The sequence below is a fragment of the Bacillus rossius genome, chromosome 14 (genome assembly GCF_032445375.1).
Source record: "Bacillus rossius redtenbacheri isolate Brsri chromosome 14, Brsri_v3, whole genome shotgun sequence".
Lineage (NCBI taxonomy): Eukaryota > Metazoa > Arthropoda > Insecta > Phasmatodea > Bacillidae > Bacillus > Bacillus rossius.
Window position 1 is genome coordinate 47,338,826 of NC_086341.1, and position 23,800 is coordinate 47,362,625.

A 23,800-nucleotide genomic window follows, 5' to 3' on the forward strand; every position below is an offset into this window, starting at 1 on the left:
ATGGCAGCTGGGTCTTGCCTGCTGCAGTGTCGGCCGACTAGTGGAAGGCCAGACATGAGTGGATGGTGGGTGTATCAGTGAGTGTATCGGGAGTCACACAGCAGTGTCTGATGGCAGCTGGGTCTTGCCTGCTGCAGTTTTGGCCGACTAGTGGATGGCCAGACACGGGTGGATGGTGGGAGTATCAGTGAGTGTATCGGGAGTCACACAGCAGTGTCTGATGGCAGCTGGGTCTTGCCTGCTGCAGTTTTGGCCGACTAGTGGATGGCCAGACACGGGTGGATGGTGGGAGTATCAGTGAGTGTATCGGGAGTCACACAGCAGTGTCTGATGGCAGCTGGGTCTTGCCTGCTGCAGTTTTGGCCGACTAGTGGATGGCCAGACACGGGTGGATGGTGGGAGTATCAGTGAGTGTATCGGGGGTCACACAGCAGTGTCTGATGGCAGCTGGGTCTTGCCTGCTGCTGTTTTGGCCGACTAGTGGATGGCCAGACACGGGTGGATGGTGGGTGTATCAGTGAGTATATCGGGAGTCACACGGCAGTGTCTGATGGCAGCTGGGTCTTGCCTGCTGCAGTGTCGGCCGACTACGCCTCGCACACCTCGACGCTGGAGCGGCCCGGTCCAGGCAGCGAGGCCAGTGACGAGTGGATGGACATGGACGGCTCCTACTCGGAGGGTGGCACCGAGGCCGTCAAGGGGTGAGTTACTGTGTATAACACCTCTGTGTTGTGTGCATGTGTCGCTTGAAGGGTGTGTGTGGCAGGGAAGTTTGAAGCACTACTAGCCGGCGTAGGTTTCTTCAAATGTTTATTGCAATGAGGAAGATAGCTTTATGATAATTTGGTCATGCACCTTTGCTGGATACTCTGTATGTCATAAGGACTTCCAGGTTTCCCTATGATATTGTAGTCAGCTTTAACGTGTTTAAAAAATAATGTCGTTAATAAGGGCTAGTTCTTTTGGAGTGTTAGGGAGGGTGACCTTACCTTTTATCTTGTAGCTCACAAGAAATAAATAGGCTAGCTCTACGTGTCCATGGAATGGATTATTTGTGTAGGAATTTTCATCCACTATTTTGAACAACCTTTCGAAGGAAATGTGTATTTTGGTATTTGCAGCCCGTTCATAATCTGCAGCTTCCACCTCCACTTGGCGAGGGTTGGGGTACCTTGTAACTGAGTGGCCCACGAGTCCATTCGAACCAGTGTATGTAGGCCCAGCCTGCATACTTGCTAACCAAGCACGAGGGCAGGAGGTGAGACTGGGGCTGTGCCTACGAGGCCTTGCTCGTCACGGATAGTGGCTGGCTATGACGGGCAGCACAGCTGAGACGGAGGATGGTTGGTGTATCTTTCAGCAGGAGTGGACACAGTGAAATACAAAGACCACGGTGATTGGTCAAATGCCCTGGCTATGTCCTCGCCGTGATTGTTGGCTGGTCTCGAGGTACAAGTGGTTGGTGGATCTCTGACTGGCAGTACCGCCGAGAAGGAGGTGGTTGGTGTCCCTATGAGTGTAAGAGTCGAGCAGGTGTGGACCCAGGGTGATTGGTCAGGAGCCCTGGCTGTGTACTCGCCGTTGTTGGCTGCAGCCTCTGGCTCGAGGTGTGCTGTGCAGGTCACGAGGTCAAGAGGTCAGGAATGCGTTTGTAGAGGCGGGACGTACCGAGGTCTGGTGTTCAATAAAAATCGCTACGTGCAGCAAATATTATAACCCTCGTAGTGCTCATAATTTTAATAAAATATGCTTACATCATAATCAACTGAAAAAGAAATTGCTTCATGTATTCTACAAACGAAACAATGAACAAAACTACTATGTATTTTCAGTATTATCTGTTTTCACACATCAGCTGATTATGTTTATCGGTCAATACCCTACCAAACATTAACGCTACCTCTAATAGTGCAGGTTGACAAGCTACTTAGTCAAGCTTAAGGTATATATATATATATATATATATATATATATATATATATATATAAATGTTGATATATTTTATTATATCTATATTGAGTTTTTTTATCTCACTTTTATCATGGCGAGGCATTATTAATAGATTTACAATTCTATTTCTTTTCTCACATAAACCAAGATGCTTCACGTTAAGCCGCCTGAAGGAATAAATGATTATTTCATTGGTGAAACTTGTGATTCTTCAAGAGCTACACTCTGCTCGACTTCTTGCGCGACCATGTCATAATTTCCTGCCATTACGTTCTTTCCAGGAAGCATTGAGTTCTGTAACCAATACTGTCGCCAGATATATCAAACTGGTTATCTGCTGTAAAACTACTGGCAGATATTCATAACAAAATGTTTGCCTGACTAGTTGCGACATTGCGTCATGCATCTATAATCTCATGTTAGAAATGATTGTTCGTAGAACTGTGCTGTTAGCAAAGGAAGTTGAAGTGGTGGGCCAGTGTTGAAAGCGGCGTCTAATAATGCGGGACACGGTAGACACGGTAGACAAGGTAAACAAGGTAGACAGTTGGCAAGGTAGACACAGTAGACTAGGTAGACACGGTAGACACAGTAGACTAGGTAGACACGGTAGATGGCGTGAATGTACCGAGGACCGTAGCCACGGGTTTGTGAAGTTTTCATTATATCCTTTTACATTAAGTTTTCTTTATGATTGAGTTTTGAAAGAAAATTGTCACACAAAAATCTCAGGGAACAGGAGACTTTTAGAAGTTCAACGTTTATACTACATATAAATTTAAGTAACGATTTTGCATCATAAGAAAATAAAACGGAACACTTAATTTTTTATTATTATTTATTTGTTTTTAATACTTTATTTCTGAAGTAAATTGTTTGGTGATTTCGTTAAAACGAAATCATATATTCATATGTATTACTGTTATTTAATACAGGAAACACAAATATTTTTAAGTTTGTATGAAATACATCCTTGCAAAGTATAACACATGTGCTAAACGGCATTAAATATTGACGTGTTGGAAAAAAAAATCTTTGCCGCGTTCGTGTGTGAGGCACGCCAGGCTGGACGGGGGAGGAAATGCATTTATTGTAGCCCACTTTTGGGATTACAATCATTCTTCCGAATTAATCTGTTTGTAACCTTATGCAGCTAGGTTGCTATAATATCATTCTTCTGTATGTGAGTTGTAGGCTTCCCATTCACAAGGGAAAGCCTACAACTCACGTAGTTTCGGTTCCCTGCAAGAATTTCCGAAGATTACCGAAGATTTCCGAAGTTTTGCGTTTTGGTGTTAACGCCACTTCAGCCGCTAAATCAAAAGTTTCCAATGCAAACAAGCATGTTGTGACTGACATAACATAACCTAACCTAACCTAACCCTTCGATTTTTTTTTAATTTCAATTTTCGAGATAAATCCGAAGTTGCAGGAACGTGGTAGGGAGCCGAAACTACGCGAGTTGCAGGCTTCCCGTGTTCCCAACTCTGGAAGAGGCCTTGTGCCCCCGCACCGTGACGTCACCTGGGGACTGACCAGTCAGGGGCGGGGCTTCACGTGTAACCTGAGCGCGCGGGTCTCTGCCCCCGCCGTGTGCCTGGAAGCCTCTCGCTCACCCGGGGACACCCCCCTGGCGCACTCTCGAGTTGCACGGCTGGGGGCGCGTCATTTGACCTACAAGTCATATCTCCTAAACCTCACTTGGCCTAAAATTTAAAAATAATCCTTCAGTCATTTGACCTAAAAGTCATTTGACCTAAAAGTAATCTGACCTAAAAGTCATTTGCTCTAAAAGTCATATCTCCTAAACGTCACTTGGCCTAAAAGTCACTTGGCCTAAAAGTCATTCGACCTAACAGGCATTCAGCCGAAAATAATTTCAGGTGGAATGACTTCAGGGCGAGTGGAGTGTCGGGTCGCACTACCGTCCACACGGCAGCTTGGCTTCTCGCTTGCAGCCGCGTCCTCGGCGAGTAATGCACCGACGTTTGCAGTCGCCATCACCAGGGGAGCAGTTACCTACCTACTGAGGTTCTTGCAAGTTATCCCGCCTGTAAGAACCTCAGTAGGTTAACTGCTCCCCTGATGACGGCGACCGTCAATGTCGACCGAAACCGTCGGAGCATTACTCTCCTTGGACGCGGCTACAACCCGGAAGCCGAGCTGCTTCGGACGATGGCCGTGAGAGCCTGCGAACATTATTAAACCGTGAACACGCTCATGATCCTGTAGAGCCATCAAAGTTTACTATTGGACTGCTGACCGCGTTCTTCCTCGTTACGAAAAAAAAAATTGTTTGTCTGTAAAGTTGGTTTACGTACGATAGTTTAACGTGACAACGTCATAACAAAACATTGATGAAATGATTGCATAGGCCTACTTTTATGAATAAAATGGAATCATATTTATTGAATTATCACTATTTTGTATGGATACAAAGAAGTAGTGAAATGAAATCTACAATTTAATTGATAATTTTACTTTTATTTGCACTCATTAATTCAAATACGTTTATGACTTTAACGAAGACATTATTTTAACTATAACTTTTATACATGTTTGCTATTTAACTTCTTCCAATCTGTGTTATTCTGTTAATGATAGGACGATGATAGGAAAAGTAAGAAACGAATGGGAGTGTTTCAAGATTGATGTGGCTTACCCAACACCAAAATGCAGTCAAAAATAATATATTTGCGCCCCGAACTCTACAGCAATGCTAGGAGGAACGGGTTAGCAAAGAGCGATGAAAATGTTACATTGAAATGCATGAAAACAGAATTACGCCACGGACTCGGTCGCAATGCTAGGAGGTTCAGGTTAGCAAAGAGCAATATAAAATGAGCGTAATGGGACACAGCGAAACGGGACAATGCGTAACGGGACAATTTGTCGTGCGTGCAGCCGGCGTTCATCGATTTATTAGACGTTGTCACGTCAAAAACGTTCGTGGCTCGCAACCAGGCGAACAGCGAAGACCGACACAGCCCTTGGTGTTGGTCACAGAAGCTAATGTGTCGCCGGTGAAGTTCTGCTGCGAGGAGTTCGCCTCGATCAAACATCATGCTGTCGTGGCCAGCGCCAGACGTAAACAACGGAAGATCTGTACAACCTGTTAAAATGAATTCAAATTTAGCGCCATCCATTGTATCGATTTCCCGTTTATGTTTCTTAATATAAAAGTGACGGTTTTTGATTTGTGTTGATAGAAAGAAACAGTTATCGTTTTGTCTATGGAAATAACAAGAAAATGTATGTGTATGTGTATATAATAAAATTGTGATTAATTACGAAAAGTTATCACAACCAAGCTGGGAAGTGATGAAGAGGACGAGTTCACAACACTGAGGAAGCGGAACGAAGACAAAACATGACACGACTATAATGATCACGAAGACTGCACACACGTGACACTCGTGATACCGTGAAAGCATATCACGCGTCTCCCATGAAGCATGGCGATGTAGGTTTTTTTAAAAATAAAGAACGGATTAAGACATGCGGCCGAAAATTGTTGCGTTATAAAGCATAAAAATATGTATAACTGCTAGAAAATCTATGCAGCTCTTCAAGACCTGAAACACACATTTAAGTTGCAGACGTTTATTGAGCATAGAGTTATTTTTTTCTTAAGTTTATTACATTAAATGATACTTAAACAGACTATGCAGTATTTAAAATACTCCGCACTATTACGAATAAAACATTATGTTGAAAGTTGAGTACTACTTAAACCCTCCTGTTTCCCCTTCACGAAGCTGAGTGGCGCAGTGGCGAGACAAGAACTCTCACTGCAGAGAACCTTACAGTCTGATCACCGTCTCTGTGTAGTGAGTGAGCGAGTGTGTGACTGAGCGAGTGTGTGACAGCGAGAGTGAGACAGCGATTGTGTGACCGAGTTACCGAGTGTGTGACAGAGTGACTGAGCGAGTGTGAGAGTGAGGGAGCGAGCCGGCCTGCTGAACGGGAGAGAGCCAGCTATGACGTGTCAGCCACGGCTGTGTCAGAGCCTACACCTGACACTCGCTACAGCTCTCCTGTTGTGCAACATCCGTGTGACGTGGTGGCCTACATTGCAGTCTGCTTGCAGGCGCTCTTCTGCATGCATGGTGTGTTCCATGAAGTACACCACTTTTAAAAAAATTAAAACTTAATTTTTTTACAAGTATCATAAATTATTTTTATTTCAAGTTCTAAACCATAAGTATTTCTGTGACACATGTATAAGTTTTCTAAATCAAAGCATATGTGTTTTGACATACATAAGCTTTGACAAATTTTTGAACGGTTTTTCAAAATTACAGATGTAATGCAAAACAAAGGCCTTGTTTTAGCCACTAATATCAAGTTCTCAGTAACGTAATTATTTTTAATAAATTTGTTAATACAAGTGTTAAGTACACTGTTGAAATGTATATCATTCATGGAAAATATTTACCAGCACTTATATTCCTCACGAGTACATAGGTACCTGTGTAAAACTGCTCAGTAAAGTTTTAAATATTTTTTTGAGAAAACATTTCTAGTATTTTTGCGTGCCAGAAAAATAACCTGGTACCGGAGGTAAATTCTGGTACATGTACCCAGTGGCTAGGTCGGGTAGGCCCAGTCCTACCCAACATTTCCAAAATTGAAAATTGGAAATAAAATATTTTATAAAAAAAATACTTAATATAAACAATTAATTCTGTGCCCGTTATAAGTATTAAAATGTATTTTGTTCACCTACAATTATACGTTTTTAATCATTCTTATGATTAATATACAGTATGGCCGTAATGGAATTTTTCCAGTTATAAATGTTAATGGTATCAACAGTAAGTGTTGTTCAGGGTCACAAAAAGTAACTCAAACAGATAAGTGCATACGCGAGTACCTACTGCTCCGTGGTTTTCTCGCTCGCAGCGCCACCTACGCAAAATGGTGACTCATGAGCGTAAAGCGTCTTGTGTTCTGCAAATTGCTAAGAGTGAATCTGTGATTTCAGTCCTCCCCACTGGAGTGTCAGCTGGCAGAGGTTGGCTAGGCCTCCGCCGGACCACGGAGTTCCTGGGCGACTGAGGGGTCCCACATCGGGGTAGGCGTTATCAGAGCTGATAAAGTCTGCAGGGCTAAGGACACAGACAACTCTCTTATCAACTTATCGACTTTGGGGAGGTGGGGTGAGGTTGTGTTGATGCCTCTCGCTGTAGCCAACTCTCCAACGGCTTTCGTATTCTATATCCACGCCCTTTGGGGCCAACGGCTAAAGGTAGTCCATGACTATGTCTAGTCTGTGTACGAAAGTTGCAGTTATTCGAAGTCCCTGACTGTCGGACTGGTCGTAATGGTCGAGACGACAAAGCTCTTTTCCGAGTTCACCCGACACAACGCCATTGCGATGTTTTTTTTCTTACTTTGGGAAAAAGGGGGGGGGGGCTTTCTAAAAGATCGCGTCTACGTTCCGCCAGAGTTGAGACACTGTGCATTGAAGAGTCCAGTGCTACATAAAAGTCCGGACGTGTTAACCAAAGTGTGGTAATAATTGGACTTTAGGTTGTATGTGTGCCGTACAACTAAGGGCTAACGCACTGGATGGACATTCGTAGGAAAAAAAAACTAGGTTAGTTTACCTTCAATTAGTTTAATTTAGACTATTTACAACAATTACAATTGTAACATCTCGTGTCTAACGCGAGGGCCACAAGGGATGAAATGGTAAACAGAGGTGTGCAGTGTGTTACACATTTATTCATCCGGAAACACATACCCTTAGTGACATCAGATTAAGTACAGGATATTATAACGAAGTACGTTTGAGCCTCGGTTAGGCGCCATGGAGACGTCGTCATGTACGTAGTGCGAGAGCATACGTAACACAATAAACATTTGAAACTGGGGCATTCTGTTATGGACACCTGGTATTTTTGAAGCTATATGTTGGCTGTGTCATGTCGCACGAGCGGCCACTGCCTGTGTCACGTGGGGGCGGAGCCCGGGGGCGTATGTGCTGCACGAGGCCGGACAAAACTAGCGGCGGCCCTGGTCGCCTTCGTCGACAAACAGACTTGTGGGTCAGGAATGCGCGGTTATGTCAACAACACGCGGCACACACGGCCAGGACAGGCCGCCTGCTTGACCCCATTACCGATCCCTGAGCCCTGCACTGACGGTACACTTCCTTCCTCTCTGCCTGCTTCACCAGTGTGCATCTGCGTATCTCACTAGCTCCAGTGTAGCCCTTGTGTAGGCTCGGTCAACAATTCCTGCCAGTTCGTGTGGTGTGATCGCTGTAGAGTTCACATTCCATGTCGGAAGCGTCCATAAGAACACATGTCCAAGTGTTGTAGTCCGTGAGACGAATGGAGTGGAAATGACAAAATTTTACTATAACACTAGTACAGAGCGCTGAAACTGTGCATTCAAACTTTTGTTTACATTTTGGATTTCCGTGTTGCTACCATACCTGAAGTAATTATTTGATTTGTTCACAGGTATGATTGTCAAGTGACTATAACTTTTATGTTGAGCTCCGGTGCTCTGTTCAAGGGAGGGGGGGGGGGTTGTATACTCCTCGGGCGCGCTTCCCCTTCTCCCCCTTCCAGCAGCCCTGAAGGTCCGACTAACTCCTACCACGAGGGTGAAGAGAGGAGGGGTGGTAGTCACGTGGTCACCACGACCCCCACCACTCCACTGCTTCAGCCGAGGCGCGCGAAACCAGCGGGGATAACTTGCATGGGAGATAGACTACCCGCAGCACAAGGGTGTTCGACGGGAGTAGGACCGTTCAGGGGTAAACTTCCAAACCAGGGAAACAAACGTTGTAGGCAGCGACTAGCAACCAAAACAAGGAATCTTCGAGAGATCGGCGTAGGATTGGCGTGGACCAGCCTAAATATTGGGCATACTTTCACATTACAAATAATACCAAATCTTTTAATTTCGACAGTATTCCTGATATTAAAACCACGTGTACTTTTGCAATCTAATTTTTAATAATTCTGGTTTTTAGGCTCACAATGAGGTTTGACGTTAATCTTATTTTTGATGACCGAGAGAGTTCTGCAAACATCGTGTTGTTTCATTAGAACATGTGACTGTTGTAATGATGCGAAGCTGTACCGAAGGGCGCTATAGCGTTCTTAATGACATTGCCTTTGGGTGTTAAATAAAGCTCACCGTACCCAGCTTCCCACACGGGAGTATTAAGTCTATGTACACAGACACCCTAGCAAATAGTCGGTGGTGTCGGCAACAGCGAAGTAACACGTCCATCCCATTTGCGATAACGCACATTGCTATTTTGGCAAGGTCGAATGTAAATCTATTGCGATGAGCTTTAAAGTACGCTATAATTATATGGTATGTAAAATGATATTTTACATCAAATAAGTTTCGTTCATATTTGAACCACATCCGAAAAACATTTCTACAGAGTAGTACTGAAACTGTGCTGATTAAGTTAGTTTACATTTTTAATTACCGTCTGTTAGTGACATTTTTATAAGTGCTGTATTTACAGTCTTAGGGAAACATAACTGTCTTGTTTGTATACCGTATTTAATGAGTTTTGAGATGTTTACACTATAAATTTTATTTAAATTATAATGTTATGAACATTGTCAGTGGTTAACTTCAGTTTATTTTTTTATTCTTCGGGCGGTGCTCTGTGATTGGCTGAGGCTTCCCGGCGCCTGTAGCGAAGCGCAATGTCGACCGAAACGTCGGTTAATTATTTGCCAAGGACACGGCTACAAACCAGAAGCCAAGCTAATTCACACATACTTTCACCATCCACATAAACAGATAGGACATAGTTGTTAATAGAATCGTTGTTGACGTATCTCTCTTAAGGCCGGATATAGCATTGTGGTTCATACGTGATCCTAGTTCTAATTCTGCTTTGAATCTGGTTAAGTCGCAATGACGCAACTGGCGATCAGTGATTTCGTAACATAATGTTTGTGGTTTCGATACCCTCTCGGACAGTGTTTGTGTTTGTTGTGCGGCGGTATCGCTGTGTTGGCAGTCGTGTCGCAACCCGTCACTTGGGCCGCCGCTGTTTGCCCTCGCTGTGTGCCCAGCAGCTCGATGCATGCACGATAGCCAGTGAAGCCCTTATCGCAGGACGGCTACTGCCGGCTCGTCAGACATCCCTGTCTTTTCCAAGTGAAACCTCTTCGGCCGCGACGAGAGTAAAGTCTCGAGGCAGAATCTCAATGCAGCATTTTCGTGCGAGACCGGAAAAATTCGCGGATTCCTTTCGCGATATGCTAGAATCCAAAAACGTTTGCCTTTTTACCGCATCACTCGGCCAATGAAAAACCTTTTACAAAAGAAGAATCGAATCACTAGCGTCCCAGTTAACAGGCGACACGAGTCAGTAGCCAATGAGCAGATGTAATTTTCCCGCATGCATAGAGGATCATGGAGTCTATCCTACAGGTCATTGAAATCGCGAATTTTTCCGGTCTCTGGCTATCATTATTGTTGAAACATTGAAACGTTTCTGACGTGAAAAGAATAGAGGAAGAGGTACTTGGCCAGAACACTCTGCTTCACACATTGCTGGGCTTGTTTTCGTTCTCATCTTCGTGCGAATATTCGTACCCCGCCCTTCCCTCCTTCACAAAAAAAATATAGAACCGAGAGAGATAGATGAATGAAAGAATAAAGACAGAGACGGCTTGTTTCAGAAAATAGCTATAGGTATCCTAGACAGTCAGCTGTGTGTGCCATGAGCTACCATAGCGGTCGCGTTCCTCCTTGTTCAACCAGCAGCGTAGAGAGCGCTGTTGAAACAGTTCCTGCATTTCCCGCATAGATACCGCTACCTGTTATGAATTTCATATTCCGTTCAGGGATTTGGCATGTTACAAATGGCATAATTGTTTGAAGAAACAGTAGCACGCACAGTTTTTCTTTATGGTGTGAGTATTTCAACAGTTTTGGGGATAAGTATGAAAACGTATTTTGAATACATAAACACAATATTATTTAGTGTGTATGTTTTGCATTATTATGCAAATAAAAAATCTATTTTTTAATGTTGATTTTTTTTCGTTTTGTCATAAAACATAATTTTTTAATGCTCCAAAAATTTATATTGTGTAATGTGGAATCAGTAGCTGAATCAGTTTAAAAAATAATAATTTTACTCCCCTTTTTCTGTTATCCAGTTTGATTCCATGCAGCAGCTTAATTTCTTAAGCGTGGAGCTTCAGACATTTGTTTTGAATTTTATGAATTCCTAAAGCTTGAATTATACGAACAATAATTGATTTCTGTGGGCAGGATTACCTTATGCGTTCTATTTGTTCCCTCGTTGTTATTCGTCGGTTAGAGAATTTTCTTTTCTCAGTTCATTGCATCTCTTTCAGCCACAGATTGAAAGCTTTGTTATCTGGAGTTTTATCTAGTGAATAAAAACGTCGCCACTTCCGTTGCACAGTGACAAACAGTTTCCATTCCCTTGCCACAACACGATGTGAGCCTTCTGGGAAGCCACACATAACTTAGAGGAACACAACACATAATCGTCATAACTTACAAACACACAACTTAAAACTAAAAAAAAACTCAGAACTGTCATAACTTAGAAACACGTAGCTCAGGAACACGCTCACTCACGACTCTGTATTTTCTTTTTCGAGGAATTGCTTATACAATACGAACATAAACACGTCATAAGTTGCAAATGCAAACAACGTCTATAAAAATGTCCGATAGAGAGAAACGTCGATTTTGGCAGAACTTATTGGGGAAATTCTCTGACGGGCGGATGAAGTAACGCTGCAAGTGGCTTGGCCAGATGCGTGGAGTTGACGGACGAAGGAGTGACAAACTATAGTAGTTCGTAGTTCGTAAGGGGAGGGAGTATATGTTTAAGTGAGGCTCGCTGGTGCTTCTAGCGCGGTGTCTCCTCTGGACTGGCGCGCAGTCTTCTCGTCGTCACATGAGCGGTGACCGTAACATTATATGGTGGAGAAATGAAGATAAAAGATGTCAGTGTTTTCAAGGCTCTGTACCTGTTGTTTTTGTGATTAGAAATTGCTCTGAAAACAAGCCTTTTTAGCCATTTCAACTCTTTTAAAAATACAGTTTTTAAGAACTTAATCCGAACACCAAGTATGCTTATCGGCTCTCTGCGAACTCGCAAGCAGACACCACTGGGATGTCTGGGGGGCTAACAGGACGGGGCCAGGCGAGGCGCCAGCAGGAGAGAGCCATGCCAGTGTTGTGGTTGTGGTTGTGGTTGCAGGCAGGAGCGGCCTCGTGCCAGACGCAGTCCTCGCTGGAGCAGGAAGGTGCGGCGCCAGAGACTGCGCCCCGCCCGTCGCCCGCCCGGCCCCGCCCACCCAGGTCAGTTCTCTCTCTCTCTCTCTCTCTCTCTCTCAGCTGCAGTTGCTTGGCTGGTGGGTTGTAGCCGCCATCTTCAGGGAGTGATGTCTTCTCCGCCTTGGTCGCGGCTACAACCCACCAGTTATTTTTCAACAAGGTGTTTTGTGAAACTGGACGTACCGATTTTTTTTTTCTTCCTACGAACCCACGAGATCTCATGTCTCGTGACAGTGCAACAGTTGTTCGTGGGGACTTGGGACTTGGGTCTATGGTCTTGGAACTTGCGTCTATGGACTTGGAACTTGCGTCTATGGACTTGGAACTTGCATCTGTGAACTTAAAAACTTGGGTCTATATGGACTTAAAAACTTGGGTCTATGGACTTAAAAACTTGGGTCTATGGACTTAAAAACTTGGGTCTATGGACTTGGATTTTGGGTCTATGGACTTGAAACTTGGGTCTATGGTTTTGGAACTTGGGTCTATGGTCTTGGAACTTGCGTCTATGGTCTTGGAACTTGCGTCTATTGACTTGGAACTTGCATCTGTGAACTTAAAAACTTGGGTCTATGGACTTAAAAACTTGGGTCTATGGACTTAAAAACTTGGGTCTATGGACTTAAAAACTTGGGTCTATGGACTTAAAAACTTGGGTCTATGGACTTGGATTTTGGGTCTATGGTTTTGGAACTTGGGTCTATGGACTTGGAACTTTGGTCTACGGACTTGGAACTTGGGACGTGGCAACCACAGCTGTAGCCTAGGCCCTAGTACTGTGCCTGGCTGCGGCTGCCAGGAGCTGGCGAAACAACAACCTCCCTGGTTGGCGATGCCATTTCTTTATCTTTGCTGTTATTTCAAACTTTCATTAATTTTATTTATGTATTTATGTTTGGTGCAGTTAAGGCGTGTACGCCTTCTCTTACACTGAACCATGAGACCTAAAACAACGTATGGTAAGTTATATCTAGGAATCAAAACATGAAATTAATTACAAACAAATTACAAATCACAGCAAATACTGATTAATCATCTACCAATTTATCATCCACGTTTAGTGCTAACATAAACAATTTAAAAATAATGTATTTATTTTAAAACATATTATAATATAATTAAACACTAATCTAAGATATATTAAATATGATTAAAAATAAAAAAAAAATTAAAATATAATTAAAATTCTTCCTATCATGTAATTCACACACACACACACACACACACATATATTCATTCAGTATTACTTTGTTTACGTGTCTGTGAATTTAGAGAGCCAATTTATTCCTTCTAATAATACATCACTATAGTTTTCTTGCATTTTTCGTTGGTTCCAAAATGTTGCATTGTATATTTGTTATACATGATTAATGAGCTGTGACATGTCACCCAAATCGTCAAAATTTTGAACACTCGCGTGAATTTTCTCCATTTTTAAATAACAACACTTGAAGAAAAAAATATCTATTGGCACTATTTGTGACGAAATATAAAATGCAAGATAGCGGTTTTAATAAATTGACATGAACAGCTGTTAGATAGCAGTAACCAGCACGGCTTGTGACAGCGAGTAGGCGGGATCACAACCGCCCGTCACGCGACCTGCAGCCAATCAGAGGGCCCGCCGGCCAGTCAACAGTTTGGCAACTCATACTTATGACGTACGTATGGATTTAGCTACAGCAAATCAAATGTGTTCATAGATATTTGCAAAAGCATAATTTATATAATCCAGTAATCTGTCATTTTTTAAAAAAAGCCAAAAGATTTCAACTGCTGAGTTTTGAACAATGTTCCTTTACCTTGTGAACCCCGCACTACAACCAATGCGCTACGTAGCTTGACAGAAGTTTGTAATGAGAATATGTATTATAATTATGTGTAATGCCAATATCCCTAACACTTGAAATATTACCCTTCATTATGACCTTTAGGTCAGCAAATATACTATTCCAGGGTAGTTTCATTATCATAAAAAGTTTTATTTTGCACACCAATACGCTTTGTATGTCCCCTAATTTTTATCAATGTGACTGTATATATGGGTTAATGTTCGTGCACGTGGGTCCGCCATTTTCCTGTGAAAATTTCGTTGCATGGTGCGCGCGCAACGTAAACATTCACTCTCATCATTATTCCATGACTTCAATAAACCCATACCAGCCAACATGTTTTCCGCGAGAAAAGAGTAACAAGGTACCTCAGTGGAGTGGTGTCGCAGTCCCCGTGTCCCGGCTGTGACGTCATGGCAGTCAGCCTTGCGAAGGCCGTGCTGACGTCACCGTCTGTCTTCGCGAGCCGTCAATACCCTTTCCTTGCACACCTTTTCCTTCCTTCTGTGTCTGTGTCTCGGCACAGTGCTCTCATCCCGCTACGATGACTTCAAACAATGCTGTCATTAATACTGTTCGCAGGCTTTCACGGCCATTGTCCGAAGTAGCTTGGCTTCTGGGTTGTAGCCGCGTCTTTGGCGAATAATTCACCAGACGTTTCGGTCGACATTGACAGTCGCCATCATCAGGGAGCAGTCACCTACTAACTGCTCCCTGATGATGGCGACTGTCAATGTCGACCGAAACCGTCGGTGAATATTTCGCCAAAGGACGCGGCTACAACCCAGAAGCCGAGCTACTTCAATGCTGTCATTGTTAGAGAGCTGTCACTATGCTATGCTGCTATTATGCGCTTATACGATTCTTCTGTACCAACGTCAGAACTAAATTATAAGTAATTTTAAATAATGTGGCTTGTGAACAAGCCCCAATTTTACTTTCTTAAAATGATTATTTTCACTCGTACAGCATTTAAAAAAATGAGAAAACCAATTTTTTTTAAAATTAATTTCCGAATTAACAAATGTTTCACCGTCAGGTTGGAGTCCTTGAATTTTTTATTCGTGTCAAAATATGGTTTTGTTTTGCATATGCCTGTCCGATGTACCTATTTAAAATATGATGCATGATTATTAAATTATGTGTAGCTTCAAGATGTTTACCGAGGTCTCCCGATTACTTTACTTTTACGTTTAAATACCAACATATATATATATTAAATTTTGTGCCGATGTGTGTTTGAATGTATCAGTTCATTCTTGAAAGCACAAGTTAATAGTACATTCCTTTTTTGCGTATCTGCGGTGTTTATAGCTACCACTTTCAGTAAAGTAAATATTTGTCTACTGCATTACGTATTCATTTATGTAAATTAATATCGTAACTTTACGAGCCAAAGATGGTTACGTATTGTGAAACACCTAAGTTAAACTAAAATTATTTTAGATCATAACGATCAGTACCTTTCCATATCTAATAAAATCATATGAAAATCCTGCATTTTTATGTAATGAATATCAAAACACGAAAAAAACAAATTCGACATTTTATTAAAAATTTATTACTGCAATAAATGTATTAAAAAGACTTAGATCCTGAACGCGAAGAATTTGGTAAACATCCTAAATCCTGCTATGGTCCCGGACGAAACAATTTTTTTTTTTTGCGTTGGGGTTGGTAGTGTCGGAATCGTTAGTGACCGATCTCAAAGAGAGAAAAGTAAGGAATTATGTTTAACCTGGGAGTGAACTCTCTGTTTACTTGTATGCTCCAAGTCATAAGGAGACCAGCTCACGGCGCTAAAGGCGTTAAGGCGACGGTCCCGCCAGGTTCGCAGTAGCTTCGACCCACGAGGCTCAGATGTTTCAGAAAGTACCCCATTTGTGTAGCAAATATCCCACACAATTACATCAGTGTTCGATACGTCTGTAACACGTTCAGGAATTTCGTGCAGTACAATGACAATTACCGAGTAAGTACTTGTTACGTAACAAGCATACCTAACTCTGTGGAAGGAGGGTTGCTGCGTGTTCAGCCCTGCTTGGGATAGTGGTGAGTCGGTGTGTGTAGGGGTGGGGGGAGGGGTGTGTCAGTGAGGCGGGATGATAAGAGCGACACTCGCTGGTGCTTCTAGCGCGCTGTCTCCTCTGGACTAGCGCGCAGTCTTCTCGTCGTCACATGAGCGGTGACCGTAACATTAAGTATATTGCGGAGAAATGAAGACGAAGGTGTGATGCAAGTCCCATAAGTGCTTTCAAGAATCTGGACTGGTTGCTTTACGCCTAAAAATTACTCTGAAAACATGCGTTTTAGCCATTTTAACTCTTCTAAAATTCAGTTTAAAAACTGAACCAGTAGTATGTAAATGTATGTCCGGAAACAGGATGCAGGTAGTGGATTGAAGATTGTCGACCGCCATCTTGGATTTGTGACGTCACGGCGGCAAAAATTCCTCAAAATTCCTCAAAAATGACTCAAAATGACTCAAAATTTCCCGTTTTCGAGGGAAAAATTCCCGTTTCGAGGGAAAATTTCCCGATTTAGTCCTTAAAAATCCCAACGGCTAGAAATGTCCTGATAGAGGCTTAAGCATCCTTAACTCAAGCCTCAGTTAAGCCTCTATCAGGATGTGACCTTGACCTTTGACCTTGACCCCGACGGCCATCTTGGATCCACCATCTTGGATGACGTCATTTCGTTTTCTCGAACATTCCGGCATTGTGTTATCGGCCATTTTAAATTATGACGTCACCGTTGCAATTTCCGTTACGGTCGCCATCTTTAAATTTATTATCCGATTTTAATGAAAAAAAATTTAAAAATTATAAAAAAAAATTAAATAATACAATTTTTAATAAAATATTTAAAAAACAAACATTTACAACACGGAGCTCGGAGTCCTCGGTTCAAACCCGACGAGTGCAAAAAAATAAAAATGGCGACCGATCCTTCCCCCGCGGTGGCTGCAGGCATACTGACTCCCTCCACTTTTTTTTTCAAAGCATATATATATCGTCAGGTAGTATGACATCATGTCCGCCATCTTGTCTTCATCCACTGGAGACCACCATCTTGTTTTCGTCTGCTAGAGTGTGCCGATATCATGTATAATTATCTGGTCACCACACCTTTGACCTTGAACTTTGACCTTGACCTTGAAATTTGACCTTGACCTTTAATTTGACCTTGACCTTGAAATTTGACCTTGACCTTGAACTTTGACCTTGGCCTTGAAATTAGACCTTGACCTTGAACTTTGACCTTGACCTTGAAATTTGACCTTGACCTGAACCTTGACCTTGATATTTGACCTTGACCTTGAAATTTGACCTTGACCTAGAAATTTGACTTTGACCTTGAAATTTTACTTTGTCCTTGAAATTTGACTTTGTCCTTGATGTCCATCACGGATCCATCATTTTATGTTCAGTACATGCTACCAGGAGCGACCACCTGCTGGAGTACACCATCTTGTGCGTGTACTCGTATTACCATCATGCTAGTTTTATTCTAACATGCTACAGTGCAGTTATCATTTATTATTACTGAGGTACCCACCATCTTGAAATTTGACCGCCATCTTGAAATAATGTAATTATTTAGCTAGAAATGCGGGAAAAATTCCAATAGTCTCCGAAAAAATCATTTATTAATTTACAAATCGAATCGATGGATCCCTGTCCACGGTTCGATTCTTGACCAGAGACAGTTGTAACTAATTATTAAATAAATGTTAGGTTCTGTTTTCCATTACCTTTCACGGAGTTTATTAATCATTCACCCTACGAAAATCAACTCAAGTCAATATACCGGACCAACGAATTAAATCAGTGCCGATTAGCCAATTATGAAAGTCTAATTTTTCAATAATCTGAATAACATATAAGCCGTTCATGTACAAAGCCACACATATAGATCAATTGCCTTCAGTCCATGAGACCGAGTCATGTCATTATCAGACGTATAGGCTAGTCATTTCAGGACCACATGACCTTCGTAATCCATCGTGACATTTTTACACATTCTAAAGGACCAAGTAACCATGTAAAATATTTTAGTAACACCAAGAGGTGATAAACTAGTAAATATTCAATCACTACATTTTGTACTACGCGCAATCAACAAAAAAGGAAGCACCAACAACGAAAAGACAGCACCACCAACGAAAAGGCAGCACATTTGGAAGCACCGACAACGAAAAGGTAGCACATTTGGAAGCACCGACTACGAAAAGGCAGCACATTTGGAAGCACCGACTACGAAAAGGCAGCACATTTGGAAGCACCGACTACGAAAAGGCAGCACATTTGGAAGCACCGACAACGAAAAGGCAGCACATTTGGAAGCACCGTCATCGAAAAGGCAGCACATTTGGAAGCACCGACAACGAAAAGGCAGCACATTTGGAAGCACCGACAACGAAAAGGCAGCACATTTGGAAGCACCGACAACGAAAAGGCAGCACATTTGGAAGCACCGACAACGAAAAGGCAGCACATTTGGAAGCACCGTCATCGAAAAGGCAGCACATTTGGAAGCACCGACAACATAAAGGCAGCACATTTGGAAGCACCGACAACGAAAAGGCAGCACATTTGGAAGCACCGACTACGAAAAGGCAGCACATTAGGAAGCACCGACAACAAAAAGGCAGCACATTTGGAAGCACCGACAACGAAAAGGCAGCACATTTGGAAGCACCGACAACGAAAAGGCAGCACATTTGGAAGCACCGACAACGAAAAGGCAGCACATTTGGAAGCACCGACAACGAAAAGGCAGCACATTTGGAAGCACCGACTACGAAAAGGCAGCACATTTGGAAGCACCGTCATCGAAAAGGCAGCACATTTGGAAGCACCGACAACGAAAACTCAGCACATTTGGAAGCACCGACAACGAAAAGGCAGCACATTTGGAAGCACCGACAACGAAAAGGCAGCACATTTTGAAGCACCGACTACGAAAAGGCAGCACATTTGGAAGCACCGACAACGAAAAGGCAGCACATTTGGAAGCACCGTCATCGAAAAGGCAGCACATTTGGAAGCACCGACAACGAAAAGGCAGCACATTTGGAAGCACCGACAACGAAAAGGCAGCACATTTGGAAGCACCGACAACGAAAAGGCAGCACATTTGGAAGCACCGACTACGAAAAGGCAGCACATTTGGAAGCACCGTCATCGAAAAGGCGGCACATTTGGAAGCACCGACAACGAAAAGGCAGCACATTTGGAAGCACCGACAACGAAAAGGCAGCACATTTGGAAGCACCGACAACGAAAAGGCAGCACATTTGGAAGCACCGACAACGAAAAGGCAGCACATTTGGAAGCACCGATAACAAAAAGGCAGCACATTTGGAAGCACCGACAACGAAAAGGCAGCACATTTGGAAGCACCGACAACGAAAAGGCAGCACATTTGGAAGCACCGACTACGAAAAGGCAGCACATTTGGAAGCACCGACTACGAAAAGGCAGCACATTTGGAAGCACCGACTACGAAAAGGCAGCACATTTGGAAGCACCGACAACGAAAAGGCAGCACATTTGGAAGCACCGACAACGAAAAGGCAGCACATTTGGAAGCACCGACAACGAAAAGGCAGCACATTTGGAAGCACCGACAACGAAAAGGCAGCACATTGGAAGCACCGACAACGAAAAGGCAGCACATTGGAAGCACCGACAACGAAAAGGCAGCACATTTGGAAGCACCGCCAACGAAAAGGCAGCACATTTTGGATGCATCATCGAATAAGGAAGCACATTTGGAAGCTCCATCAACTAAAAAAGGCAAAAAGGAAGCACAAGTTACGAGATCTAAGTCTTAGTAAGAAATCATAATACAAGAAATAAAAACATTACATTCTTATAATTTAAATTATTTATTTTATTGCTTTACATTATACAAATGCAAGTAAAACAAGTCAATATTGTATGTAGCCAGCATTCCTCAGTTCCTTGAGTATGAAGGATATTTCTTTGATGCACGAATAGTTTCCTGCACAAAGCGAACCATGTAGTAGTCTTAGCCGGTCAACCAATATGTTTGGATCTTTCCATGATGTGTAATCATTCTCTTCTACCACCATCTTCCTTGCACCTTTATAATAAATATAATGATCTCTGGTGTCTTCCGTTTTACCACCAACCTCAGGGTAACTTTCATGTTTGAGACGGTGATCATCACAAGCTTGATCAGATTTATTTAATATATCACGTCGTTTCCATCGTTTCGGTCTCAGGACACCGCCACATTCTTCGATCTTGGCAGCTTTAGGTGCTTCATCATAGTCTATGTCTTTGTCAACAGCCTCAGAGTCACTGTAACAATCACCGTAGAAGGAATCGTCTTCACCCAATTTACCGTAATAATTCGATGTTGATGTTGAAGTGTCTTCATCGTCTTCGTGCTTCCTTTTTAGGAGTCCATCATTTTTACAAAGTAGGAAAGATCTACTTGAATTCGGCTGGAATATATTCTCACTTTTCACGTTAAGGATTCTTCCATTGTCTTCATTCTTCCGTAAATCATCAACCTTCTTCAATTTAAGTTCTTTGTCGAGATCGGAAGAGCCAAGAAAATTATTGTCGTAATGCAGATCACTCTTCCTTAGGCTAGTAGATTCATCGTTGTCCTCTAGCTTGTACACAGGCTTGGCGCTACAAGTTCTGCCATGTCTTTTTAGGCTCTCTCTCCGTGTAAACGACTTGCTACATCGAACACAACTTATCATATTGCGCAGTGGATTTTTAACACAGTCATTCTTCTCGTGTTGTCTTTTATTCTTTCTCAAGATAAACTCTTTACTGCAAAACTTACACCTATGTTTTTTCGAAACAGCGTCAGATCCCAAATCGGAATTCATATTAGTTACTGAGACTAATGCCAGATACCAATTGAGTGTTTTAAATTAGATTCAATACTTAAATAGAAATTTTTTCATATTTCATCAGCGAGAATTAATATATCTCATGCAAAAGTACTTTATGCATGTAGTTCTGCTTTTCAACAACAGATATCGCCACATGTTGCTTGCAGGTAAATAATATTTAGTTATTTTATGCGGGATGCGGGATGCTCACTAACGATCGCAAAAGAAGGATGGCTTCGTTAGACTCCAAGGAAAAGGAAGTTCGTCTTGCATGTTGGTGCTCCACAGATGTCTCATGGCGTAATATTAATTTGACTGAGTAATGATATTTGTTAATTCCACCTGATAAAAATATTGCAAGTTTTAATTTAGTAGCAGAAATTATCGAATTAAATGTAACTCCAAATAAAATGACATGTCTCATTAGAACAAAAAAAAATCCATGCAGAGAGCGGTTTCTCAGAATAGTCAGAAACACTTGAAGAAACCACAGGAATGATTGCAAGAACACGGGAAAAACCATCAAAATATTGTCAAGAATAATCAGGAGCACACTGAGAAAACCACTATAATTTTAACAATAATAATCGGAAGCACACGGAGAAAACCATCATAATATTGGCAAGAATAATCAGGAGCACACGAAGAAAACTTGTGGCGATGAATCAACTAGCCTAAGGAAGAGTGATCTGCATTACGACAATAATTTTCTTGGCTCTTCCGATCTCGACAAAGAACTTAAATTGAAGAAGGTTGATGATTTACGGAAGAATGAAGACAATGGAAGAATCCTTAACGTGAAAAGTGAGAATATATTCCAGCCGAATTCAAGTAGATCTTTCCTACTTTGTAAAAATGATGGACTCCTAAAAAGGAAGCACGAAGACGATGAAGACACTTCAACATCAACATCGAATTATTACGGTAAATTGGGTGAAGACGATTCCTTCTACGGTGATTGTTACAGTGACTCTGAGGCTGTTGACAAAGACATAGACTATGATGAAGCACCTAAAGCTGCCAAGATCGAAGAATGTGGCGGTGTCCTGAGACCGAAACGATGGAAACGACGTGATATATTAAATAAATCTGATCAAGCTTGTGATGATCACCGTCTCAAACATGAAAGTTACCCTGAGGTTGGTGGTAAAACGGAAGACACCAGAGATCATTATATTTATTATAAAGGTGCAAGGAAGATGGTGGTAGAAGAGAATGATTACACATCATGGAAAGATCCAAACATATTGGTTGACCGGCTAAGACTACTACATGGTTCGCTTTGTGCAGGAAACTATTCGTGCATCAAAGAAATATCCTTCATACTCAAGGAACTGAGGAATGCTGGCTACATACAATATTGACTTGTTTTACTTGCATTTGTATAATGTAAAGCAATAAAATAAATAATTTAAATTATAAGAATGTAATGTTTTTATTTCTTGTATTATGATTTCTTACTAAGACTTAGATCTCGTAACTTGTGCTTCCTTTTTGCCTTTTTTAGTTGATGGAGCTTCCAAATGTGCTTCCTTATTCGATGTAGCATCCAAAATGTGCTGCCTTTTCGTTGGCGGTGCTTCCAAATGTGCTGCCTTTTCGTTGTCGGTGCTTCCAATGTGCTGCCTTTTCGTTGTCGGTGCTTCCAATGTGCTGCCTTTTCGTTGTCGGTGCTTCCAAATGTGCTGCCTTTTCGTTGTCGGTGCTTCCAAATGTGCTGCCTTTTCGTTGTCGGTGCTTCCAAATGTGCTGCCTTTTCGTAGTCGGTAATTCCAAATGTGCTGCCTTTTCGTAGTCGGTGCTTCCAAATGTGCTGCCTTTTCGTTGTCGGTGCTTCCAAATGTGCTGCCTTTTCGTTGTCGGTGCTTCCAAATGTGCTGCCTTTTTGTTATCGGTGCTTCCAAATGTGCTGCCTTTTCGTTGTCGGTGCTTCCAAATGTGCTGCCTTTTCGTTGTCGGTGCTTCCAAATGTGCTGCCTTTTCGTTGTCGGTGCATCCAAATGTGCTGCCTTTACGTTGTCGGTGCTTCCAAATGTGCTGCCTTTTCGTTGTCGGTGCTTCCAAATGTGCTGCCTTTTCGTTGTCGGTGCTTCCAAATTTGCTGCCTTTTCGATGACGGTGCTTCCAAATGTGCTGCCTTTTCGTAGTCGGTGCTTCCAAATGTGCTGCCTTTTCGTTGTCGGTGCTTCCAAATGTGCTGCCTTTTCGTTGTCGGTGCTTCCAAATGTGCTGCCTTTTCGTTGTCGGTGCTTCCAAATGTGCTGCCTTTTCGATGACGGTGCTTCCAAATGTGCTGCCTTTTCGTAGTCGGTGCTTCCAAATGTGCTGCCTCTTCGTTGTCGGTGCTTCCAAATGTGCTGCCTCTTCGTTGTCGGTGCTTCCAAATGTGCTGCCTTTTCGTTGTCGGTGCTTCCAAATGTGCTGCCTTTTCGTTGTCGGTGCTTCCAAATGTGCTGCCTTTTCGTTGTCGGTGCTTCCAAATGTGCTGCCTTTTCGTAGTCGGTGCTTCCAAATGTGCTGCCTTTTCGTTGTCGGTGCTTCCAAATGTGCTGCCTTTATGTTGTCGGTGCTTCCAAATGTGCTGCCTTTTCGATGACGGTGCTTCCAAATGTGCTGCCTTTTCGTTGTCGGTGCTTCCAAATGTGCTGCCTTTTCGTTGTCGGTGCTTCCAAATGTGCTGCCTTTTCGTTGTCGGTGCTTCCAAATGTGCTGCCTTTTCGTAGTCGGTGCTTCCAAATGTGCTGCCTTTTCGATGACGGTGCTTCCAAATGTGCTGCCTTTTCGTTGTCGGTGCTTCCAAATGTGCTGCCTTTTCGTA

At 42.6% G+C, this 23,800-nt stretch overlaps 1 protein-coding gene across 3 annotated transcripts in view; it reads left to right on the forward strand.

Annotated features, from left to right (window-relative positions):
- LOC134538883 (rho guanine nucleotide exchange factor 15-like) overlaps window positions 1–23,800 on the forward strand; it is a 134,293-nt gene that overhangs the window by 52,989 nt on the left and 57,504 nt on the right. For all 3 annotated transcript variants that reach the window (XM_063380473.1, XM_063380474.1, XM_063380475.1), the window contains exons 3-4: window positions 578–701; window positions 12,191–12,291. In XM_063380473.1, the coding sequence (XP_063236543.1) occupies window positions 578–701; window positions 12,191–12,291 (225 nt within the window). The remainder of the gene's footprint in view (window positions 1–577; window positions 702–12,190; window positions 12,292–23,800) is intronic.